Source organism: Leucopleurus acutus (genome assembly GCF_964270905.1).
Source record: "Leucopleurus acutus genome assembly, chromosome: 12".
In the NCBI taxonomy this organism is placed as follows: Eukaryota; Metazoa; Chordata; class Mammalia; order Artiodactyla; family Delphinidae; genus Leucopleurus; species Leucopleurus acutus.
Genome location: NC_139154.1, coordinates 12740513 through 12765103, shown reverse-complemented (window position 1 = coordinate 12765103; position 24591 = coordinate 12740513). Strand labels below are relative to the sequence as shown.

The window sequence follows — 24591 nt, the reverse complement described above, 5'->3', positions numbered from 1 at the left end:
GCTAATTGTTAGGCCAGACATTGTAGGCTTTTCATAGTTTGGGCTTGATTTGGCCTGTGTTGAGTCTGAATTCATACTAAAATAAGCAGTTTCAGAGGAGCTTTCTTTGTTGAGAGAAACTGTGTTCGGTAACTGTCAGACATTTGTTACTTTTCTTAACAGTTCTGCATGGTAGGCATTAGTATTCACAGACAAGAAAATTGAGACTTCGAAGATGAATAATCTCCCTAAGGCCACACAGATGGTTGCGGTGAAGCTGTGTTTGATCCCAAGTCTTTGTAGTTATTTCTGTGGTCTCGGATTTCTTGATTCTCAGGGGAGTATGTGATGCAGGAAATGACAGTGTTTGCTTTGTACAGGAGGCAGCCTGGTGATATGGAAGAAACTCAAGTCTGGGGGTTAGAGAGACCCCTGTTTGAAATCTGATTTCGCCACAGCCATGCGACATTGTTTGAGTCACCTTCCAACATTCAACTTTCTGATTCCTACGAGAATTTGAAATAAGAATGTGTTCCCGTGCACGGCTCATCGTAAGGGGTTCTGGACGTGGAGGCTGCCATCATCGTGGTTACTGGTCTTTCTCTTTTGCTAAAAGCGTATGTGGAAAATTGAGAATTCCTCATCACTGTGCTTGGCTTCACAGGTGGAGGAAGTCAGGGATGCCATGGAGAATGAAATGAGGACCCAGCTTCGCCGCCAGGCTGCTGCCCACACCGATCACTTACGAGATGTCCTTAGGGTCCAAGAACAGGAACTGAAATACGAGTTTGAGCAGGTGAGGACCTGTCGTAAAGCATCGTCTCCCTTCACCCTCCTTTTCCCCTTTACACTATAAACAGTCTCTGTTTTTCTTCTAATGTGCTCCATGTCATTCAGTCTGAGAGTGTGGAAGAGTGGGGAAAGATTTCTAGTGGTGCCTATCCTTGCTGGAGGGGGACTTTTGTATATTTCACATCTGCTCCTTTTTACATAAAGGTGTACCTATGTGTTACTGATCAGATGTGTTTTGTATTTATGTCCTAGTCATTTGGAGCCTTTAAGCTTGAAGGAGGGTTGGTACAGGGGGTTTCAGGAAAGCAGGTAATAATAATTGACACATGTATGCCTGCTTTATCTCCACAAACTCTTGTGGATTATGTGGTAGTTCTGAGATTTTTATATTTGAGGAAACATCCCGGAGAGGTTAAGTTTGGAAACCACAGCAAACCATCAGGATACCTTTAATCATAATTAGTTTCTGCTCAGCAAGTCATTTATAATATATTAACTTATTATTTTGCCTCACAAGAAGGGAATGAAGTTTTCCAAGTAAGGAAATCTTCCAGAAAATTGAAATTTATACCAATATGAAAAGGTATATTACTTTGAATTCTCTTTGATGAGTATTTTGAGAAAAATGAACCCTTAAAGTGGAAGATATTGAATACAATTTAATGTCTGGGTGGCCATACAGTTACTGTATTTTCTAAAGTTGTCATCTTCTCATTTTAATAGACTTCTTTCTTCCCCTCCTGGTCCTCTTCCTCTAATATTAGGTTCCACCAGTAAATTTGTAGAAGATGAAACATCACATGTGCTTTAGGAAATTTTTGAAACCTTACACATAATGTAGGAGTTTCATGACACCTGTTTTGAGATTAGTTAAAGGCCCTCTTTACTTTGGGAGGCAGCAGTTACTGGAAGACTTAGTGGCCTGATAAGTGACATGCACTGAGGTAGCATCACTTTCTCTGTGCACTGTTTACCATTTCAGGACCTGTCTGAGAAACTCGCTGAACAAGAATTACAGTTTCGTCGGCTCAGTCAGGAGCAAGTTGACAACTATACTCTGGATATAAACACTGCCTATGCCAGACTGAGAGGAATCGAGCAGGCTGTTCAGAGTAAGCACATGGACCTCTTACAGCTAATTCATCAGCCCTACTTCCCAGGGTAAATTCTTGCTATGAGGATAATGGTATACATGCATTGACATTAGGGAATAAAGATGCCAAAGTCCCTCTAATAAATTTTATTAATTTCTTAGAAAATTAGCCCCAGATTTGGTAAGTTTGTAGTATAGAGAGTTGTGAGAAGAAATTTAAAAGGATCTAAAAATTAAACCTAAGTAACTTGAAGTTTTACTCCTTATGTGACCGGCATGAGATCACCATTTACAAGGCAGTTTACCCAACACACTTTGGTGGTGTCTCACGTGCCCTGAGTGGAGAAAAAGGTCAGTGTGCTGCATGTTCGCCCTGCAGGCTCTGCCGTTGGAGGGTTACCTGGAGGTGGTGACTTGCTTGTTCCACCCACCAAATGGATGGTAGTTATGCTGAGGCCTCCATGTGCCACACTGGAAGGGAAATGTCCTGACAGTGAGGATTTTATTAAGAAAATGGGTTTCTGTGGGATGTGATGGAATCTTTTTTGTCAGATAAGCATAGCAATAAGCTAAGTACTCATGAAGTTTCAAGATCCAGTAGTCCGTTCCTTTGTAGAAAGTAAAGTTTCTGATGGCCTTAATGTAAGTCTTGGCTTAATTTAAATATCACATTTCTTTCTCAAACATTTCTAAAGATAAATGTATCTGAATTAGATACCCTGCATTCTCCTAGATGTCACAGGAAGAAAGAAGGGAGCCTCATCTGTGCACATCCACCCTCTCAGCTTTCTCCACGGCTACAGTAAAAACAAGTCCTCAGCAGATTATGTCGTGCCTTGTTGCCTCATGTGAAGAGGCCAGCTAGGAAAGAACGCACCATAAATAAGTGGTGGGATGGGCTTGGAAGAGGCTCTCTCCAGCCCTGTCTTCCACTGCTGTGGAAGGTGTACCAGTTCTCTCTGTGTATGAGGACATAGTCAGGTGGAGAAAAAAGTCTGTCTTTGCCTTTTTTTTTTTTTTTTTTTTAATAGGTCACGCAGTTGCTGAAGAGGAGGCCAGAAAAGCCCACCAGCTCTGGCTCTCTGTGGAGGCGTTAAAGTACCGTATGAAGACGGCATCTGCAGACCTGCCCACTGTTCCCCTGGGTAGCGCAGTGGAGGCCATCAGAGTCAGCTGTTCCGATAGTGAATTTGCCCAGGCTCTAAGCGCAGCCCTCCCTCCAGAGTCTCTGACCCGTGGGGTGTACAGTGAAGAGACCCTTAGAGTCCGTTTCTATGCCATCCAAAAACTGGCCCACAGGGTAGCCATGATCGATGAGACCAGGAATAGCTTATACCAGTACTTCCTCTCCTACTTACAGTCCCTGCTGCTGTTCCCACCTAAGCAGCTGAAGCCACCAGCAGAGCTCTGCCCCGAGGATACAAACACATTTAAGTTACTGTCATATGCCTCCTATTGCATTGAGCATGGTGACCTGGAGCTGGCAGCAAAGTTTGTCAATCAGCTGAAAGGGGAGTCCAGACGAGTGGCACAGGACTGGCTGAAGGAAGCCCGAATGACCCTAGAAACTAAGCAGATAGTGGAGATCCTGACAGCATACGCCAGCGCCGTAGGAATAGGAACCACTCAAGTGCAGCAAGAGTAAGGTCTAGGAAGAGTCTTGTAAAGTCACATCTCATGTCAAAGGAAATTGGCAGTAATATATGAAGGGTTTGCAACAAGGTCTCAGAACTGCCTAGAAATGAGCAGGTGACAGGTACTGTTCTAAATGTTAACACCTGTTGCATTTATATTATTCCTTCTTGCTGTCATGTCAGTCAACTCCAGGAGCACTTTATTTGCAACTTGGGTAACATTTTCTGTTTTTCAGGTTTTACTGATCAGGCTTGTGAGCCAGTCAAAATAACGTTTGTGGTCACTGTACTGTTGGTTTTGCCCTTGGAGCAAACTGAATAAAACAGAAATTGAAAACTGAGCAGCTTATCCCTTTTCAAAAAGTATCATTTCTAGTTTGTTGTGTATATGGAAAATTTCCTTGAGAAGCAGAAGTAGCAACTCCTGGGCGCTCAGAGTTGCCAGGCTGTGAACCGGGTTTCAGAAGCCCTAGGCCTGTTCTTGGCTTTGAAGGTCCTAGTGAACTGATTCCTGCTGGTCAAACTCAAGAGTGATGTAAATATAAGCCAAGATGCCAATATGTTTATAATTGGAGATATGTCATTCCATTGATTCAAAGGCACTAGAAATAGTCTGTATCCCAAACTTCGATTGCTACCACAGGGAAAAATAATATTTTATATTGGGATCCAGTACACCCGCACGCACCCTTATATGAATGTATACATGAAACGGTTTCTGGAACCATTGCTTCTCCTTTCTACTTGTGATGTACTGTGTTCTGGTCTGTGGCATTAGAAAAATGTTGGTGTCTTCTCTACCCACAAATTAATTCCACAGCCCTCAGAAAAGTTCATGGCTCCCAGTTCTGGAACACTGGTAGTTGACCTCGCTCCTTTCTGGTATGTGGACTGTGAATCTCTCCATTGAAGTGGGGGTGGGGAGCCTGGAATCTTAAAGGGGTTCAATAATTTTGTGGTATATTTGAACTGGATTGCTGTAAAACCCAGAGAACTTGCTTACATAGTTCACTTCTCTGAAGATTAGAACAGTTGCCATATTGGGTAAACATTAATCAGTGTTTCACCTTTCATTTTTTACTTCATGAAGTTACCGTCAACATATTTTTTCAAAATATTTTTTCAAAATCATGATTTTTTGTTGAGGTTTTTTTTTTATATAAATTTATTTATCGTATTTTATTTTTGGCTGCGTTGGGTCTTTGTTGCTGCACGTGGGCTTTTCTCTAGTTGGGGCGAACGGGGGCTACTCTTTGTTGCAGTGTGCAGGCTTCTCATTGCAGTGGCTTCTCTTGTTGCGGAGCATGGGCTCTAGGCGCGTGGGCTTCAGTAGTTGTGGCTCACAGGCTCTAGAGCGCAGGCTCAGTAGTTGTGGCTCACGGGCTCTAGAGTGCAGGCTCAGTAGCTGTGGCGCACGGGCTTAGTTGCTCCACGGCATGTGGGATCTTCCCGGACCAGGGCTCGAACCCATGTCCCCTGCACTGGCAGGCGGATTCTTAACCACTGCGCCACCAGGGAAGTCCTTTTTGTTGAGGTTTATGTGTTCATAAACAGATTACTGAAGAGGCATTTTTATCTGAGCAGCATATCTGGAAATCATGAGAAAGGGTTGTCTATGTATTTCTGCAGGCCTGTCCCGGCTCCTGATGGTTACATTCAGGTCTGCATGGCGCCTGACGTTGTGCTTTGATTTGGGGACCCAGTGGTTCGTTTGGTGTTATTAACGGTCCTTATGTTACCCCTAAGTGGATTCTTAATTCAGCACATCTAGTTTCTGACTGGAACACACACTTTGTGTGATGTCCTTAATCTCTGCAGGTAGAGGTACTCTTGGCACCTGTGGGCCATTAAGCTTTGACTAGAAGATAATGAGGCTGTTCTAAATTAAGCCTTTCTTCCCTTTGGAATAGCATGAAATTGTAGAATACATTAACTTGCAAAGCTGACTAACTTATTTGTCATGTTAGAAGTGTTCATAATTTTTATTTTACTCAGGAAATGTGTAAAACATTACAGATTAGAAGGAAGTAAATTTCTCTAGGAGCCCAGGAATAACTTCCTTCGGATGTGATTATCTGAGCTCACAGGAAGCAAGCGATACTGAGCGGTTTATTTCAGCTCTCTAAATCAAATAACAAAAGCCACTGGCTTTCAATTTTAGTATTCCTTTAGCAAACCTCCCCAACCCTCACTGCATATTGAGAAACAAGATGATGTTGAAAGGGGACTCTGCTTGTCCAGACGCTGATTTTTCTTCCTCATGCCCAGTAAGATTCACATCTTCCTGAGCTATCATTCAGCAACCCCTCAGGTGAAAAGGGCCTTCACTTGGGCCTAAAGAGCCTTTACGTGGGTTCTCAGTTCTACCTTCAAGGAGGTGGAATCATTAAAACTCTGATATTTGCCTTAATGTTGTTTAAAGTTTCTAAATCAGCAAAGTAAGTAAAATGTAAATTAGGCAGTCTCTTTTTTTAAGGCACGGTACTTCTGTGTTCCTTAGTATTGACTTAAACCCTCTGCTTTCTTAACAGGTTCTGCATAAAAGCAGTCTCCAAGTCCCAAATTAGTTGTCCCACGACTTTTAAAGTAATTTGAACTCAGTGCAGAAGAAACGATAATTTAACATAAACAGGAAATAAAAAGTGATTACATTTCAGGCAAATCACTCATCAGGTCCAGTGGGCACCATTTACCTGAAGCAGGGCTCGGCTCAGCTCCCCTGGTTTCCTCCCTGCGGATGCATTCAGGGGCTGGGGGATCTGAGAAAGCAGAGGGAGCATTGAGGAGGCGGGGCTTTGCCTGGGCACGCCACCCTTTTCCACAGGGGGTGGTGCCACGGTTTCACTGGTTGGTCCAGGTTAGCTGTACGGACGCTGCCCTGGGGTCTCAGGAAGAAAGAGGAGGGGCTCTGGAGGGACTGTGGGGCACAAGCCAGCAAAGGCACTGCTGTTGTGGGAAAAGATGGCGCTGGCATCGGCAAAGCTTAGGTTTTCCTGGGGATGAATTCTGTTGTGACCTTCACCTCTCTTGGACGTTCTCAGTTTTCAAGAGTAAAGTCTTGCTGAGCTCTGTGAACTTGGGTTTGATCTCCAGTGTTCCTTCTAAAATCTTCTATAAAGTCCACAGCTATGCAGGTTGGCTAGACAACTTTTTTTAAAAAATAAATTTATTTTACTTATTGATTTTTGGCTGCGTTGGGTCTTTGTTGCTGCGCGCGGGCTTTCTCTAGTTGCAGCGAGCGGGGGCTACTCTTCCTTGTGGTGCACGGGCTTCTCATTGCGGTGTCTTCTTGTTGTGGAACATGGGCTCTAGGCACTTGGGCTTCAGTAGTTGTGGCTTGCGGGGCTCAGTACTTGTGGCACACGGGCCGAGTTGCTCCGAAGCATGTAGGATCTTCCCGGACCAGGGCTCGAACCCATGTCCCCTGTATTGGCAGGCGGATTCTTAACCACTGTGCCACCAGGGAAGTCCAAGGACAGTATCTTGATGTTGAAGGTGATCATATGGGTGATGGTTACTTTGTCCAGGAAAGGCCCCAGACAACATTCTTTTACAGGTTAGGCTCCTTCCTGGGCCAGGCTGGAGCCTCCTTCACCCCCACTTTGTGTACCTTACATTTGCTCACTCCATGTCCTAGCACACCGCCTTAATCAACCGAATAATGTATGCCCATTTCTCGGGTAAACTGCCACTCTACCACTGAGATCTAATCTAAGTGATTCTGTAAACCTTGCCCTGCCCATCCACACTCCTGGTGACTGCCATCTTACAGCATGTCCTTTTACCAGCAGTAAAATAATTTACATTGCCATCAGGTACACTTATACGTGTTTATCAATATGCGTATATCTGTGGTGCTGTAAGAATGTCACACAACTTGAACATATACAATGTACTTAATTTTCTAATCCATTTCATTAAAATATTCTAGTCATCTTCTGCAAAAACTGATTTCAAACCCTGCAGTTTGAAGGATGTAAGACAATCCATTTTATTAAGAGTACTCAAATGTTCTATTGAACCAAAACCAAAATTGATAGGTTATTAACTTTGGCATAGAAACCTTATACTATTAGAGGGTAAAGAGAGAATGGAGACCAATCCTACAGGCCTTCCTTAATTTTTTTCTGAAAAGCTGAAAGCAGTTATTTTGCCCAGAATAGGAATCTGGAATGTCTGTAGCACAGAGTTAAGACCACATGGCCACAACATCACCCACTTGGAAAGTCCACTACAAATTCACGTGCCATCAGCCCAGATGGACCTTTCCCCCATCAACGCCATAGCTGCAAAGCACGATGCTGAGGACTGTTCTCTGGCAGGATTCCCCGGCAATGTAAGTGTTCTGCATCTATAAGGACTGCACTGAATGCATACTCGGCCCAGAAGAATCAGCCATTTCCAGGTGCTGATGAACCAGAGGGAAAGGGAGAGGCCAAGTTTACAGAAGCTTCCAGGCAGCCAAGTTCTCTTTGCAGGTTTTAAGGCAAGATCACAGGCTAATCTGCCCTACCTATCCCTTTTGCTCATTTGCTATGTCAAGGGGCTACTGGGGCGAAGCACATGAATACTTAAGTAGCTAGTTGCTGTCATTTCCCCTGCCCTCTGTCTCTCACTTAGATGTCTTAAATTCTGGTGATCTAGGAGAAAACATGAGTCAATACTTAGGTTTCTGAGGATGTATGACTGACTGGGTCCTGGCCAGAGGATAGCCAAATGGAGATGGGGACAGGCACATGTTACAGACACATGTACAACACAGTAGCCATAAATGGCAACCCCGGCAGGGTAAGGATGAAGTTGCTCATCTGAGAACTCCTGGGATGCCTGGGTACATCTGGCGATCAGATTATGAGCTAAGCAGCCTGCGCTAGAAGCCCTCGTGAAGCTCCTGCAAGCCTCACAAGCTCCTGTTTGCTTCCCAGACCACTTGCAAGTCATGAGAGAGGCTGGAGTAGAGGTTCTCGACCTACTCGATTACCAGCAATACACAATTATGTCAAGAAGACACTTCAATCCTCTTGTCATCACATACATTTAGGCCACTTTAAGTACAGCACAACTGAAGGTGCCAGCACTCACACAGAGAGAAAGGGGGAGATGAAACTCTCGTGCAAGCCCCAAGCCTAGTGGGAGGCTGTGGGCTATTCTATAAAAATAATGGAAATGCATACATACGTACCTCAGTTACAGTATTTATTTCCAGTCTTCATCTTCCCAGCTGTGCAGCCTAAACTCCTGACGTTGTTTAATCAGTTCTAAGATTAATAATTTCCCACATATAAATATCCCTGAATTTGGCTACTACTGACCCAGTATCAACTGTGATGTAATTGTACAAAAACTTCCTTTAGACGCTTTCTGAGTTGGAGGAAGTGTCAGGTCATAGCATCAGCCAACAAAGGCTACAGTCCCCAATGGGGGAGGGGCAAACCACACCGACATCAGCTGACAAACACTGCAGTTGTGCGGAGCTTAACATCACAATGTGTGTCCAAAGAAATGAAAATGGCAGTGCCCCTTCTGTTCACGTGGGAACCCTGTCATGGATGGTTTAGTTCAGGAATTAAACGTAAACAAGTGAGCACTGTTATCAAGATTCACCAAATCTGTATTCTCTTGTTTTCTTCACATTACAATGAAATACTAACATCTCAGTTCTCAAGTGTAATCACAACAGCCACGCTAGGCCACAGTAGCTCCTGATTCGACCACTTTTATTTGCCTTCGCTGATGTCATTGTCACTGTCACTGCTGCTGTCACTGTCACTGTCACTGGTCAGTGCGGTTAGATCTCCCAGGGCTTCCCTGTAAGAAAAATAAATGGGAGGGTTACACTGCAACTCAGGCTCGGGGCTGGGGGACTCTGCAGCTGCACGAAAGCAACAAAGGAAAAGGTTCCAACCAGCAAATAAACCTATAGGCCTCCCTGACTTTTATGACAAACGAAAAATATCGTTAAACCAATACATCCTGACTTTCTGCAAGGAAAGGAAGTTCAGGGGGTAGAAAGCTACAAGCATCTGAATGGGCAGACAGACAAATGGTCTGCTCCATTTTCATAACTTTCCTTGAGGGTGATGATACAGGACCCACTTACTTCTGCTCCTGGCTGAGGGTGAAGTCAGCCATTAGTCTCTGGGTAAGGCTCTCACAAATAGGTAAGCTGAAGGCGCCTGCCAGCTTCACTACCTCAGTGGCCTGGGCAGGGCTGCCGGATGCTTTTGCACTGTCCATAAACTCATTCAGCAGCTCATTCCTGTGAAAGGCAAAAATGTCAACATTCCCCAACTAAACCCCTCAAAGATTTACATACAAAATCTAGTTCCTTACAAAGATCAGTCGTAAAATCCTCAACAGTAGCTTTGCAGACAGTTACATGGAGTCTAACTTTAAAGGGCCAAATAAATAATGAACACTGGTTCATTATGCCTTCACTGAGGATCCAGCCAATGTATCCCCAGCATGCTGTGATCACTGAGCACAGATTGAAAAAAACAGCGCTTGCCTCAGGGTGCCTTAGATGGTAGGAGTGACCGATCACCTACCTGCCTAACAGAAAAGTGCCCAATCGCCATGGCTGAGGTATGTGAGGAAATTCCAACCCCCTTCCCCCAATAAGAGTTAAACGCATGTGGCTAATCCAGGATGTCCCCAGGCAGCCCTGTTAACTTGAACTTACCCAGGGATCTTATTATGTTTCCTGAAAAGCCCCAGCATTTTCCTGTTCAAGATGAGATAGGAAAAAGATTATGAATACTAATAGAACAGAAGGCAACCGAATGACCATAGCTTTTCTCCTGGACTCAGAGACCAAGTGTCCTTCCTGACAAGCAGAGGGGAAGCTCCTGGAGACACGTCTGTGAGCTCCACCAGCTCCCAGCCCTATCTTCCCATCAGAATCACCCCAGGTGCCTCAGCCCCCTCTTCCCAAACTTCATATATGCACATAGCATTACAAATTTCAAAGGCAAATCTGCTTTGGTGCCAGCGTTGAGAATTGCTGGGGCATATCCTCCTCCAGAGGATCACTTCTGTCCCCCCAGGGAGGAAATGTATGATATTATGTGGGCAGTGGGAAGAGAGGGACGCAAATACACTTTGATCTCTTTCCTCTTACAATCCAGTGTGAGCTCAGTGTGTCCTAAAACGACGTTATGAAGAGCAGGCTCAGATTAAGGCATCAGTCTCATGTAAGTGCTTGCCGTCATCCTGCCACATGCAGGACAAAGGACAAACACATACACTCAGCTCCCATGATCAGCTGAGGTCCGTACCCCTGCGCCAATCATCACAGCCTGATTCATAACAAGCGTGTGTCAACCTGCCCTAGTCGACAAGTCCAAGCATCAAATGTTTGTCAGCAGCTGTGTAGCCGGCTGTGTGATCTGCCACCAGTTATGATCAGAGGAGGCAGCAAAACATTTAGCAGCCTTTCGTGGAGAGAGCAAACATCCACACCGTGGACTGACCATCATGTTCAAATTACGGTCCTCTCTAGTGAACAGCCAGGCACAAGAAGCCCTGTCACTGGCTCTTAACACCAACACACGGTTATATCCAAAACAATACACATCGGAACCGCCCCTAGCAAGGACTCTCACTGACTTTTCCACTTTTGGAAAAACGACTATGCATAACGTCTCTATTCACAGTTAAACACCAGAAATTAGTATGTGAGTGAAGTGCTGATGAACACACAGAACTAGAATACAGTGGCACAAACCAAAGACGGGTTCTAGTCAAGGCCAGGTTTAGTAAACTGGTAAAATGCCAGGTTCCGGAAGTCCCAGTACACAGCCCACATTTTAAGCTGGGGGGTGGGGGGGCGGAGAAGCATCCATGAGATGACTTGAATAAACCAAATGACCAAAACATTTTCAAAATTAAGATTCTCTAATCACTTTGTTCTACTCAAGTGAACGGAGAAGTGACTCGCCCACAAATACAGAAAACAAAAACGGAAAGAGAATGAGCCCACTGAACCACACCTTCTCTTAAACACGTCATGTATACTGGTTCCTCTTCCCCAAGTTTGCTTTTTTAGTTGGTATTTGGAAAGTCCTATAGAAAACACAGTACGTAGAAAACTCGTTTGTCTCCTGGTAAACTACACAGTGTGCAGCCAAATTAGAGAAACGCTAACGACCGGGTAAGAGTTCTCTGAGATCCAAGTACAGATGCTTCCAGTGACATGTGTGGCATGTGCTGTACTCACCACGCTTCCTGGGTTCTCCCGGCCCTTAAGAAGAGGACGGCTATGTGGTTCAGAGAGCTGGCCAGCCAACTGGGAGCCGTCTGTCTGGCATCCTGGCTTTCGTAAGTCGATTTGATATCTGCAGCACAGTCAGCAAACGCCACCTGCAGCTGAGACGCTCTGAGAGTCAGCGGAAATGCCCAACTGGTTTTATGAGAATTTAAGTTCGGGAGACTCCATAGGACCATTAAAATTTGTAAGCAATGCATTTTACCGTTGGAACACATCACATGTACAGCACACAGTAATACAGTATTTAAGAAAAAAAAAAAGGCAAAGCACTCTGCCCTGGGGTAATAATGGGATCAGCCACATATTTCAAATCCAACTACGGGTTTTCTTTTTAGAGAGAAATTTACAAGAAGGCAAGCTGCTATTAACTGTCAGGATCGAGAGGATCCATTTTCATGCTGCTTGCTTTGGACTAGAGGAATCAGAGTGACTTTAGATGGCAGAATTCTCCACAATGATAGGTAAAACCATGGAAATGACCCTCACCGGCTGTCAGTATTAGAGGATACACTGGTTAGTATACATCTAATAACGACAGCAAAACCTGAGTGTCAACACAAGCCTACCTCTGGTGGGTGCCGATCCCTTGCCATGAGCATCAGAATCTCTTCTTTTAGGTCACGGCGAAAAGTATGACCATATTCTTTACTATCTAGAAACAAAAAAGAACAGAGTGGGAAGTGGTCACTGGCATGTAAAGCCAAGGCTCTGGCTGGCCTGCGTCCACTGTCAGCAGTCGCCCACATCTGTTTGGAGGGGTGGACATACATTGCTGACCTGGATTCCAGGATTCCAGAAAACTAGCAGGATGATTCATGGTAGGAAAGGACAGATGAGCAGTGAAAGCCAGCACCAGTGACGTGCTCCCAGGCAAGTGTTAGCGCGGCACGTGCACCACACTCCAGCAGCCACCAGCTCCACGTGGCTCTACGGCACGTGGGAACCGTCAGTGGTCCTTGTACACGATCATTAGAGCAGCCTTGTAAGGTAGGAGGGCGGGGCTATAGTCTCTGTCTCAAGGCAACGTGAGGCAGACGGAAACTGAGTTTATGATCAGTCACCTAGTGGATGACATACAGCATCTTCTGCAGCCAATTTACACATAACCACACACACAAACCCACAGTCATGGCTGTTTCTTAGAAACCTGAGTATCACTGACTGTTAACTTTTTTTTTAAAATTTATTTATTTAACTTATTTTAAAATTTTTGGCTGCGTTGGGTCTTCGTTGCTGCACGCGGGCTTTCTCTAGCTGCGGCGAGCGGGGTCTACTCTTCCTTGCGGTGCGTGGGCTTCTCATTGCGGTGGCTTCTCTTGTCGCGGAGCATGGGCTCTAGGTGCTCGGGTGTCAGCAGTTGTGGCACGCGGGCTCTAGAGCGCAGGCTCAACAGTTGTGGCGCACAGGCTTACTTGCTCTGCGACATATGGGCTCTTCCCGGACCAGGGATTGAACCCATGTCCCCTGCACTGGCAGGCGGATTCTTAACCACTGCGCCACCAGAGAAGCCCCTGGTTAGCTACTGAAGCACAGTGATGCAACATGGTATAGAGGAACGAACGGCACAGGCTTCGGGGGTTGATATTTTGGGTGTCCCAGGTAATTAACACTGATGTCACACAACTGCACAAAACCCAGCCTTTTCTTTGGAAAGGACCTAACCAATTTAGGTCTTTTCCACTACACTGTCACTCACGCAATCCAATATGTAACATGAGCAAATGACCCTGAAGTAGACCTCAACTACTGCATTCAATTTAGTCAAAAATGGAAGTTTTGGGGACTTCCCTGGTGGCACAGTGGTTAAGAATCCACCTGCCAACATAGGCGACACGGGTTTGAGCCCTGGTCCGGGAAGATCTCACATGCCGCAGAGCAACTAAGCCCATGCGCCACAACTACTGAGCCTGTGCTCTAGAGCCTGCAAGCCACAACTACTGAGCCCATGTACCACAACTACTGAAGCCCGCATGCCTAGAGCGCATGCTCCGCAACAAAAGAAGCCACTGCAATGAGAAGACCGCACACCGCAACGAAGAGCAGCCCCCTCTCACTGCAACTAGAGAAAGCCCGCGCACAGCAAGGAAGACCCAAACAAAGCCAAAACATAAATAAAGAGTAGTAATAAATTAAAAAAAAAAAAAAAAAGGAAGTTTTCTTCCCTAACAGTGTTAACATGCTTGTTAATCAAAACATAAGACAAAATGAGATGGGTCGGGACACATAAGCTGAAACTGACCTTTCCAGATCTGAGGAATCAATTCTAGCCGATTGGCCACATCTAATGCTTGGAGAAGATCTATCAGTGTTTGGGAATGTGGAAAGAATACCTGATTCAGAAAAATACAAATACATTTTTTAAGTGTTACTCAGCAAAGACAACCACAAACATCTACAATGATAAATGGTAAGTAATGAATCATCTTACTGAAGGTATCAGGTCCTTATACCACTTCAAGGTGACATCAATTTGTTCCATTAGACAAAGCAAACCAAAGAACTTGGAACTGTAATGGAGAAAGAAAGCATGTTTTGTTTAAAATCCGTGTTTAATAGGGGAATGACTAAATTACAGCACAGTCATATGATGACGCATTACACAAAATTTAAAGACAGTAAGTTACACACAATTTCAAGTTACACAGGCCAATGCTTGACCCAGGAGGTGCTGCTAACTGTGCTTTCTGGACTTCCCAGTTAACACCTTCTAATCCTCAACCAGTCACTGATGCCACCTCCTGGTTATACTCTCAGCTCATGGTGAGGAGAGAGCAGATCTCCTATTCATTTTAAAAGCGTTCAACGTAAAGCGAGGATTTGGACCACATAGAAGAGAACCATCACACACCTATAAACAGGCTGCCTCCTTAAGTTCTGGTTTTTCTCTGTTTAAAAGCAAACCCATTTAAGGAGTCTCTTTGGGCTCCAACATGTTCATCTTCAAAAACAAATGAGGCTGCAATGAAATCTTTAGGGACCCACCCTCCTATGAATTCAAAAACATAAAATAGGAGGGTTTACAGGGAAAAGATATATGGATTTAAAGTGTTACAGGGACATCCCTGGCAGTCCAGTGGTTAAGACTCCACGCTTCCACTGCAGGGGTTGCGGGATAGATCCCTGGTCATGGAACTAACATCCTGCACGCTGTGCGGTGAAACAAACAAACAAAAACAACAACAAAAACCCCCAAAGTGTCACAAATAAAAACAGCTTAAAAGATACACAGCAGACATCTCAGTCTGACAAATCAGTTTTACCACTGCTTGACTCTTCAAGTGTTCAATTAACTTACACTGTTAAGTCAGGGTCAAGCTGCCTAAAATTAGGCCACCAATAGCCTCCCACTGGCAGAACTGACTACTGGTTGCATACAGGTGCTCCGTTAATGCAGAAGGATACATTTCCAATACACTTACTAGTAGAAATAACGCCGATGATCCGGTCCAATGAATTTCCGGTTGTCTCCAGTGTTTAAAAGGTCATGGACCTGGTAAGCAAGTTCTAGATCTCTGAGAGATGAGCACTGAAAATTTACAAGTAGTAAATAAGCATCATTCTGCGATCCTTATCAGCCCAACAGTGGCTCATTACATAAAGAGCTCATTATATAAAGAAGTACAGTTACCTGCGGAAACATCTATGCTGATTTAACATTATTATTGGTTGACAGCAAATGAATTACAAGAAAATGGGGGGGAGGGAGGAATCAAAACAAATCACCAAGTTCTGTGAAATTGAAAACAAAATAACCTTAATCTAGTAATTATACCTATATTTAGTAACTATATGAAAACACCTGGTTGCCATGCACAAGACAGCTGGAGTGCTCACTCCAGCATCACTATACTGGCAAAAAAACCATGAAATAACTCCAAAACCCACCCACAGGAGAAGTCCTTCCCTCCTGTGAAATAACTGTACTGCTGTCAACAAACAAGATAACATGGAAATGAGTCTGGACGTGCATATCTGAATAACCAAAGGAGAAAACCTGGAAGGACACTCACTAAAATGTAAAGCAATTGTCCTTAGGGAATAATATATATATAATAATATATATCCTTAGGGAATAATAGGATATGCTAATTCATTCTGAAACTGCTTGAAAATTTTCCTATGATTTAGTATGGTAAGATGAAAAACCAAACTTAAAAACCATCAATTTAAAAAGTTACCAATAGGCAAATATGAAATACTCTGAAACCTTACTTTCAAACCTTACTTTCTGAAGAAAGGTATGAAAAAAGAAAATGTATACAATAAACACAGAGCAGGAATGTTGTGATTTTGTAGAGATTTAAGAGGAATAAAAATTAGAACTAAAGACATGAATATAAGTAAGAGTCAGGAAGTGAAAGAATCAGGGAGAATCCCCCCACCTCCCCAATGATGAATTTAGGAGATGGATAAAAGAAAACAGGAAAACAAAAGTTAAGCAAGAAATTGTACTTACAACCCTCATGGCTGACTGAAAAAACATATCTGAAAATCAAAGTTCACAAGAGCCTTGGTTACTATGGATAAAACGTTTTCAAGTCAGTAACATTAATAAAAATCCTGGCAACAAAACTGGTAACGTGTAAGACAAACCTAACGGCATAAAAACTCAGGAGGGGAAGCACAGGAAGTATACAGCTTCCACCAATCACTAAGCTAAATTAAACCCTGTCCTCATCACAAGGCTCTAATACCCGGCAGTCAGGAAAACAGGGCTCTCTGTCTTATACAAGCAATTTCTGTACATACCGTCATCCGGGTCCTTTGGAGAAAATTTCTTTCCCATTAATTCATTCATGATGTCATAGATGATGAGGGACGATCCTTTTGAAGGGTTTTCTGCAGAACAAGAAGGCAACTGGGTTTTCTCATGAGTTCACTTCCTGTACAACCACCGGGTGTGCAGAACTAGTCCTAAGGCCGCATTTCTCCTTCCTCCACCCAAGGCACGGAGCTGGCCGGGCACATCCCTGCTCGAGCAACGAGCGCACCCTCTGCACAGAGTGCAGCTCTCCCCAAGCCCTGGGACAGTTACAGGTGCTCCCAACAAAGACTCCACCCTTCCTTCTTAGGCTCCTCACAAGGTCGACTTGCATTGAAACGGGAGACAGACAGACCCTCACTAAGCCTGCATACTTAGAAAACAAACACGTTTTTGCTAATAAACATTTGCGCTCCTTTTAAATATAACCAGGATGAGAGCCAAGAAAAAGAAAACTGTAGAATTAAAATGCACCTATGACATTTCCAGTTAAACATTTCACATTATTAATCCACATCCCTTCCCCACCTTCCATATGCAAGTGATAATATACTTTCCATGACAGCACAGATGTACTTTTGAAGTTCCTCAAGCATGTTTTCATTTGTTAGCAATCCTAATTATTCTGTTAGTTTTATAATAAACTATTTTATACGTATCATTTCTTCATTATTTTAGGCTTTCTCCTTTGGGTAAATTCCTAGAAATTATTATTACAGGCAGCCAATTTATATCCCTCAGACACACCAACACTCCTCCCCCCACGGCCCTGGGTATTACTTAGGAAGCACAAGTACCAATGACTTTAGTTAGCAACGGAACCAAAGTGATATGTGACGTTGAGGAGAAATGGAATAGGCTTTGGGGTCAGAAATAATAGTTTCAGCAAAATGACACCAAAGTTGAGTAAAATTTTGGAAGACAGAATTACCATGGAAACTGTTCACCTGTCTTCAAGATAAAGTCAGTTAACTGCCCTTACTTCCCGACAGGTGAGAATGTGAATTTTGTAAAACCAGCCCTCCAAAACAGATAATCGAGGTTTTCTGTTGTTTTCACACATAAAGTCTACCACAGGACAGAAGGACTAGAATTGTCATTTCTGAACCCAGAGGTTCTTTCTCAGGTTGGGGCAAATGGATAGGAACCAACAGACTGTGAGTGCCTACTACCTGCCTTCCAAGCACAGGACAGGACACTGTGCATAATTCATTTCATCATTACACCGTGATGGCATCACTCAGGTAAGGTATCCAGTTCCTTCTGACACAGGTGGTAAATGGTAGAGGTGAAATTTCAACTCAGGTGTGCCTTGCTCCAAAGTCCATTCAATAGAGCACAGCTGACCTAAAACTAGGTGACAAACAGAGCCTCAAGGTTCTCCCATGAGGTTTCAAAAGAAAGTTAAGGTTACTGTGGGGCAGCACCGTCCAGCAGCTTCCTGCAAGGATGGGAATGCTCTGCACCTGCATCGCGGAACATGTAGCCAGCAGCTACAAGCGGCTACTGAGCACTAATGCCATGAAGGAATTTTTAATTTTATTTCATTTTAATTCAATAGCCATGTGTAGCTAAGTGGCTACTGTATTGGACAGCACAGCTCTGGAGAGCAAAAGGAACTCCAGACTAGTTTCTCCTGACCAAAACTGTACACCATCCTTTCTTTTTTTAAAAAAAATAATTATTTCTGGCTGCACTGGGTCTTCGTTGCTGCGCACAGGCTTTCTCTACTTGCGGCAAGCGGGTGCTACTCTTCGTTGCGGTGCGTGGGCTTCTCATTGCGGTGGCTTTTCTTGTTGCGGAGCATGGGCTCTAGGCGCATGGGTTCAGTAGTTGTAGCTCACGGGCTCTAGAGCGCAGGCTCAGTAGTTGTGGCGCATGGGTCTAGTTGCCCCGTGGCATGTGGGACCTTCCTGGACCAGGGCTTGAACCCGTGTCCCCTGCATTGGCAGGCGGGTTGTTAACCACTGTGCCACCAGGGAAGCCCCACCATCCTTGTTAGTACATTTAATGACCTCCCTCCCCTCCAGCTCAAGTTTTACATCACAAACAAGATGTTACTCTCCTCAAGAATAACGGTTTGCTCAGGCTGTAGACAATGTTATTTTGTGAACTGTCTAGTCTTAATTCATAAGCAGTGAAGTTAGCCTAATTTCTACATAAATTAGTAGCATAATGACATACATACCATGTTGATAAAACAGCTGAATAATATAGTGATACGTTGCAAGCGAGGGTTCTTATATTACCAGGTACATAGAGGAAAAAAATAAAATAAGTCAAACACAGCTATACAAAATACAGCTCACTGAGGCACACTGATCTAAAAACATATTAATGTTGGTATTTAAGTAAAAGTTACATTTCTGTTCCTCTGAACAAAGACATTTGCTAGCTCATATGATCAATGTAAAGATGGAAAGGTGTCAGAGATTGAATCCCTCTTAGAAAGTCCAGACACCTATTACAGCCAATGCACAATGAGTTTCATTTAAGAAAACTAAAGCATACCAAAGTGAATTGATTCCCAAAACATCCTTCAATAAAGTAATTACTGAAAAATATACAACACACTAGCACACAACTGGGTTCAAATACTTATGCTAGAAAATGTCACGAGTTTAAAACCAGCCAACTGTAGGAGAACAATTCTCCCTAGAATTAAGAAATCCATAAAAAAGTACCGAAAATACTAAAAGAATGTAACTTCCTATAAACAACACAGAGATGATAAAAGAGTTCCCATTATAGTAAATACACGTAATTAAAATGTGCTAAATGGTGGAAAGGAAATTCCCAACATACTATGTAAACAGCAAAAGAGTTTACAGTCTCTTTTTTGCTTGTCTGAACCTGAAACCTCTGGTCAGCACTGTCTTCAGTGAGGGACACTAGGACACATCCTCACCTATTCCAATGGCTTTCATTTCCCGTAAGGTCTGTAAGGCTGGCAATTTTCCAATTGCATGAAATCGTCGGAGACATTTCAGAATAGTATTAAAAGTCTGTAGGTTGGGTTTCACGTTCTGTGCAACCATTTGTTTCAACAGGTCCTAGTTGAATCAAAAGCAGGAAGTATTTTTTATGGCTGGTAGGTAATTTATCCAATAAACTAATGTAACATACTAAAAAAGACTTGGGCTCTCTGCCTATGTTTAAAGTAGATTAATAAATACATCCCCCATTTCAGAATTATCTAGTAACTAGCAGGACCAGTAACTTTGCCCCTTAGAGAAGCCCCTCCATCAGTTACCCTGACAGCATGTGATCAAGGTGTCCAGCTGTCTTTAGCGGCCCAGTGAGTTTGAGACTGAAGCAAGAGAGCAGACTAGAATGGATTGCGTTTTTTCTTTTACATGCGCAGTATGGTATAACACGGTTTCTATTTCTGTCACTTCAATCCAGTGATTTCAATCTTTTTAAAAAATTAATTTATTTTATTTTTCGCTGTATTGGGTTTTTGTTGCTGCTGTGGGCTTTCTTTAGTTTTGGAAAGCGGGGGCTACTCTTCGTTGCGGTGCACGGGCTTCTCATTGCAGTGGCTTCTCTTGTTGTGGAGCACAGGCTCTAGGCACGCAGGCTTCAGTAGTTGTGGCACGTGGACTCAGTAGTTGTGGCTCAAAGGTTCTAGAGCACAGGCTCAGTAGTTGTGGCGCACGGGCTTAGTTGCTCTGTGGCATGTGGGATCTTCCTGGACCAGGGCTCGAACCTGTGTCACCTGCATTGGCAGGCAGATTCTTAACCATTGTGCCACCAGGGAAGCCCCTCAATTTTTTAAATCTTAGCTAATAAATTTTTGCAATAAATGTGTCTCATTTTAATGAAAAAACCATTATGAGAAATAAGTGAATAGAGCAACCCAGGTCTTCCTGGATTCCAGCTGTATGCTTGGGTCACATGTCAGATACACCTACGTAAACTACAGGGTTGCTGGAAGGGTGTGAACAGGTCACCATGAGCTGAGCGCCCAGCACAGTGACTGCCATGCGGATGCTCAGTGAATGCTGTCTCTAACCCACATACTCCTAGCAAAGAATATTTTAGGCCTATTAGAAGACAAAGTGAGAGTTCCTCCTTACCAGTATATTATTCCATTTTTCTTCTGATTTCTCATTCGCCACGAATGCTGTTGCTTCTATCAATGAATTGAAGGTGTGCACATCAGCTGTAAAAGAAGAAAACTACTTTAACAAAATCTGGGGTTGAAGATTAAAGGCAAAGACACGCGCACATGTCTACAAAACTAGAAAACTATTCTTTTCTCTGGCTCTGGACTCCTGCTTCAATCACCAATACCACAGGAAAAGATTAAGAATGAACAAATGACTGAGGTAAAATCCTGAGATTTTATAGATGCCTGAGAGAAGGAAAGAAGAGGAAGGACAGAGGGGAATTCTCCAAACACACTTACCACGAAGTCTGTTGTTTAATAATTCAGTGTACAAGTTTAATGCCTGCGTAGGAGCTCGGTGCTGGAAAAGGGAAAGTATGAAAATTAAGGATCATCAAATTTGTTCATTTAAGAAATATGTGCGTATCGACTGCTCTAGAGTTTGGGAACACAGTAGTAAACAGATATGGTCTCATTCTCAAGAAACGTATCCTCCGTGCAGTGGTTCTCTACTGGGGCAACGCTGCTTCCCAGGAGACACTGAATAATGCTTGGAGACATTTTGGCACAGCTGGGGAGGGAAGGATGCACCACCGGCATGCAGTGGACAGGAGCGGCTCCTCAACGCCCTTCAAGGCGCTGGACAGCTCCACAAGAGCAGATTATCTGGCCCAACGGTGAACAGTTCTGAGGTTGAGAAGTGCTGATTTAGGGGAAGATAAAGATATATAAAACAGTTTCCCTGGTGGCGCAGTGGTTGAGAGTCCACCTGCCAAGGCAGGGGACGCAGGTTCGTGCCCCGGTCCGGGAAGATCCCACATGCCGCGGAGCGGCTGGGACCGTAAGCCATGGCTGCTGAGCCTGCGCGCCGGAGCCTGTGCTCCGTAATGGGAGAGGCCGCAACAGTGAGAGGCCCGCATACCGCAAAAAAAAAAAAAAAAAAAAAAAAGATATATAAAACAAACGTTACCTTCACCATTCCTCGGATCATTGTGCAGTAGGAATGTGCATTTTTCTCTGGCATTAGAGCAAAGATTCTCTCAGCATTGTTTTTTGCTCTAGACACAAGAAAGTAAATGTGAACCAGAGGAAACAGGAAAAACCAGTAATAGCCACCAACTTACCATGTTCTAGGCACCATGCTAAGCATTTTATGTGTATAATTCCAAGTAATTCTTGCCACCCAGAGTGGAAGACATGGTTATCATTCTGAAAACAGGAAAAACTGAGGCTCAAAGACCTCAAGTTGTCCAAGGCTTTACAGGCTAAGTGGCAGAACCAGGACTGAAAAGGTGTAATATATACTCAAGGTATTAAACAAAAAGCAAACTGCACGGCAGGGTACATAGTGACGTTTCCCCACCCTCTTTCAATTGGATACAATTCCCCAGAGGCAACCACAGACAAGCGGAGTCTCTAGAATCCTTTGTCCTATTCTAGCCTATCAATGTGCTATGTTATACAAATCATGCTGTACCTTGATTCTCCCTGTTACCAGTATGTCTTGGAAATCAGACAGAACCAGGATTTGGGCCAAAATGGTGCTCCACAGTCAATGCTCTTAACCACTATGAGAAATTATTAATATCTACTGAAAAAAATTAATTTTTGATTCTATTCATTTTATCACTTCAAAAAAGACTTTAGATATTAATGGTAGCTTCCCTTTTTCAGACATCCATATGAAATACCTTTCTTTTATTTAGAGCTTCTACTCAGTTTTAATTCTGAAATGTTAAATGATATTCACCTTTTGTTCGGAAGTGAATACTTCTGTTTGCTGGCCACTAGTCTGAACTTAGAACTATGCTCTAGCATGTGTATTCTAACATAATAAAAAACTGTGAATCTTTTAGAATTAGAGGTATATATTGCAATGTAGGACTACTGATGAAACTACCAAAAGAACCATACCATGAAGGTTGCATGGAGTTAGATGGAAAAAAGAAGTCAGGTGTCAACCTTGTGCTGCTGGTTGGAGGCAAAGATCTAATGAAAAACGGTCCAAAAACATATGAAAACCAACTGAGACATTTATACTGCACACTGAAAACAAACTGCATTTTAGAATATTCCAGGATCGTATCTTCTTCAGGGGCTGATGGGGAACATTCCACGCGCTGTACGGAGCCATAACACAAAGTTCTAATCATGCCGTAACACACCTCCAAGTAACTCCAAGCTGACGACCAGCCTCCTTCTTAGGTTTCTCGTCACTTCCCTCCGTGGCCTCTTCCTGAAGTGAACCATCACCAACAGATATAAAACAAAATATGACAGTGGAATGCATTCTCTGAGGAAACTTCAGAAAAGCAAAGGAAATACAGATCCAATAGAAGACAAAAAGGAAACCCAGTGTTTATTAAGAAATATTAATTTCTAAAGTGTAGAGTATGCTCACTCCTCTCTGCCCACCTACGTATGAATTTTTGAGGGGGCTGGAACCAGGGGTTTTTGCCCCCGTCCCTTACACATCATACTATCACTTTAAGTAACAACAACAAAGGCGCCTGTCCAAACGTTTCTGGTCAAAGGTTTGCTGCATGTGGCAGGCAAGGTCAAAATATTTTTAAGGAGGGAACCAGGGCAAAACAATTGTTAAAATCCGTCTCCTTCTCCACATTTTTGTCCAGGCTATGTACTATGCCCCACCACACCTCAGAACAAATCTCTTCGACCCTAACACATGGCACAAGAACCTGCCTTACTCTGAGGAGGTATTACTACCAAAAGAAACTTTAAAAATCACTGCCAAAGCCATTACCAACTCTTCTGCTTGTTCACGTTGTTGAAAATTATAATTAGTTGAGGGCTCTTGGTTACCATAGTAACATAATAAATCCAAGAGACGGTTAGTTGTTTCCAGAGATACGGTGGTTCCTGTGGGTAGTGAGAAAAAAAGGGAAAGAAACCTTGAAGCATCAAAGAACTAGAGCCTACTAGATGAAAATTCTTCACTTTTCCATGAGCTGTGGCCGTCCTGGCCACCTATTCAGTCTCAGCCATCACCTTCTTGAGGGAAGAGTGTGCACTCCACATCAGCTTAAACACGCGGAGCGATGCAGACAGGACACAGTCCCTAACAGTGCCGTGTGACAGAAAAGAGAAAACACAACTTCAAGTTTGACCCTGTGCTCATTTATTTTATGGACTCATATCCCCAGAGAAATTATCTCACGGTTCTAACTATCATCTTCAAACTGAACCCTCTGCAAATGATTGCCACGTCGTCCCCCGGGGCCAGTTCCATTTTTACAAATGCAAGCAGAACTATTCCACTTGGACCCAGGCCCTCACTGAAATACCTGCCTAGAAATACTAGCATAAATGCCTAATTATAGTAGCCTTTAAAAAATTATTGCTCAAAACATTATGTTCCCATCTTGACTCTTATGAAGGGGGAGAAAAGGGAACAGGAAGAAGTATGAAACATAATTTAGTGCTTTAAAAGAAAACTAACTGCATTTGTCTAAAGAAAATATACTGATAATAAAAATGCCCATCAGGAAACTTAGAAGCCCAGAAAAGACAGCATGGCAGAGTGGACGGGACACCGGTGATGGAGTGTAACTTGACTGGGTCTTACCATCTCAAAGCTGTGTAACCCTAAAGATTACCTGTAGTCAGTTTCCTTTATAAAATGGCGAGAAGCACACCAACTCATAAGGTGTATAATTCAATGCCTAGCAAAGTGCATGGCACTTATTAGGGGCCTGATAATAAAATTTTGTTTCCTCTCCCAGTATGCTGCCTCATTCCATTACTCTGAATGAGTCGAGGTTACGGGTTCGACACACTGTCTTTAGTAACGCTTACTGAACATCTGCATGTGCCTACACCACACAGCGTGTAAAACAAAGGAAGACAAGTCTTAGCACTAAGATGTTTATCGTACTCAACCAGCAGGGGGAAAAGCCTCCCTAAATGATGACCTGCATCAGCAATTCATTT

At 43.5% G+C, this 24591-nt stretch overlaps 2 protein-coding genes across 6 annotated transcripts in view; one reads left to right on the top strand and one right to left on the bottom strand.

The window, feature by feature from the left end:
• The window catches only part of IMMT (inner membrane mitochondrial protein), a 48877-nt gene extending 44445 nt beyond the window's left edge, over positions 1-4432 (top strand). For 3 of the 4 annotated variants that reach the window (XM_082851583.1, XM_082851582.1, XM_082851580.1), the window contains 3 exons: positions 644-775; positions 1754-1883; positions 2896-4432. In XM_082851583.1, the coding sequence (XP_082707709.1) occupies positions 644-775; positions 1754-1883; positions 2896-3509 (876 nt within the window). In that variant the 3' untranslated portion in view covers positions 3510-4432. The remainder of the gene's footprint in view (positions 1-643; positions 776-1753; positions 1884-2895) is intronic. The other variant, XM_082851581.1, reaches the window with a different exon arrangement.
• A 3911-nt stretch (positions 4433-8343) lies between these two features.
• PTCD3 (pentatricopeptide repeat domain 3) overlaps positions 8344-24591 on the bottom strand; it is a 30727-nt gene continuing 14479 nt past the window's right edge. For both annotated transcript variants that reach the window (XM_082851724.1, XM_082851725.1), the window contains exons 8-24: positions 23405-23520; positions 22806-22876; positions 21611-21698; positions 20941-21001; positions 20609-20694; positions 19438-19582; positions 18718-18768; positions 16517-16606; positions 16224-16252; positions 15187-15293; positions 14196-14274; positions 14007-14097; positions 12334-12419; positions 11717-11865; positions 10181-10222; positions 9599-9757; positions 8344-9306 (exon numbers count right to left, since the gene is read on the bottom strand). In XM_082851724.1, coding sequence (XP_082707850.1) covers positions 9216-9306; positions 9599-9757; positions 10181-10222; positions 11717-11865; positions 12334-12419; positions 14007-14097; positions 14196-14274; positions 15187-15293; positions 16224-16252; positions 16517-16606; positions 18718-18768; positions 19438-19582; positions 20609-20694; positions 20941-21001; positions 21611-21698; positions 22806-22876; positions 23405-23520 — 1541 coding nt within the window. In that variant the 3' untranslated portion in view covers positions 8344-9215. The remainder of the gene's footprint in view (positions 9307-9598; positions 9758-10180; positions 10223-11716; positions 11866-12333; positions 12420-14006; positions 14098-14195; positions 14275-15186; positions 15294-16223; positions 16253-16516; positions 16607-18717; positions 18769-19437; positions 19583-20608; positions 20695-20940; positions 21002-21610; positions 21699-22805; positions 22877-23404; positions 23521-24591) is intronic.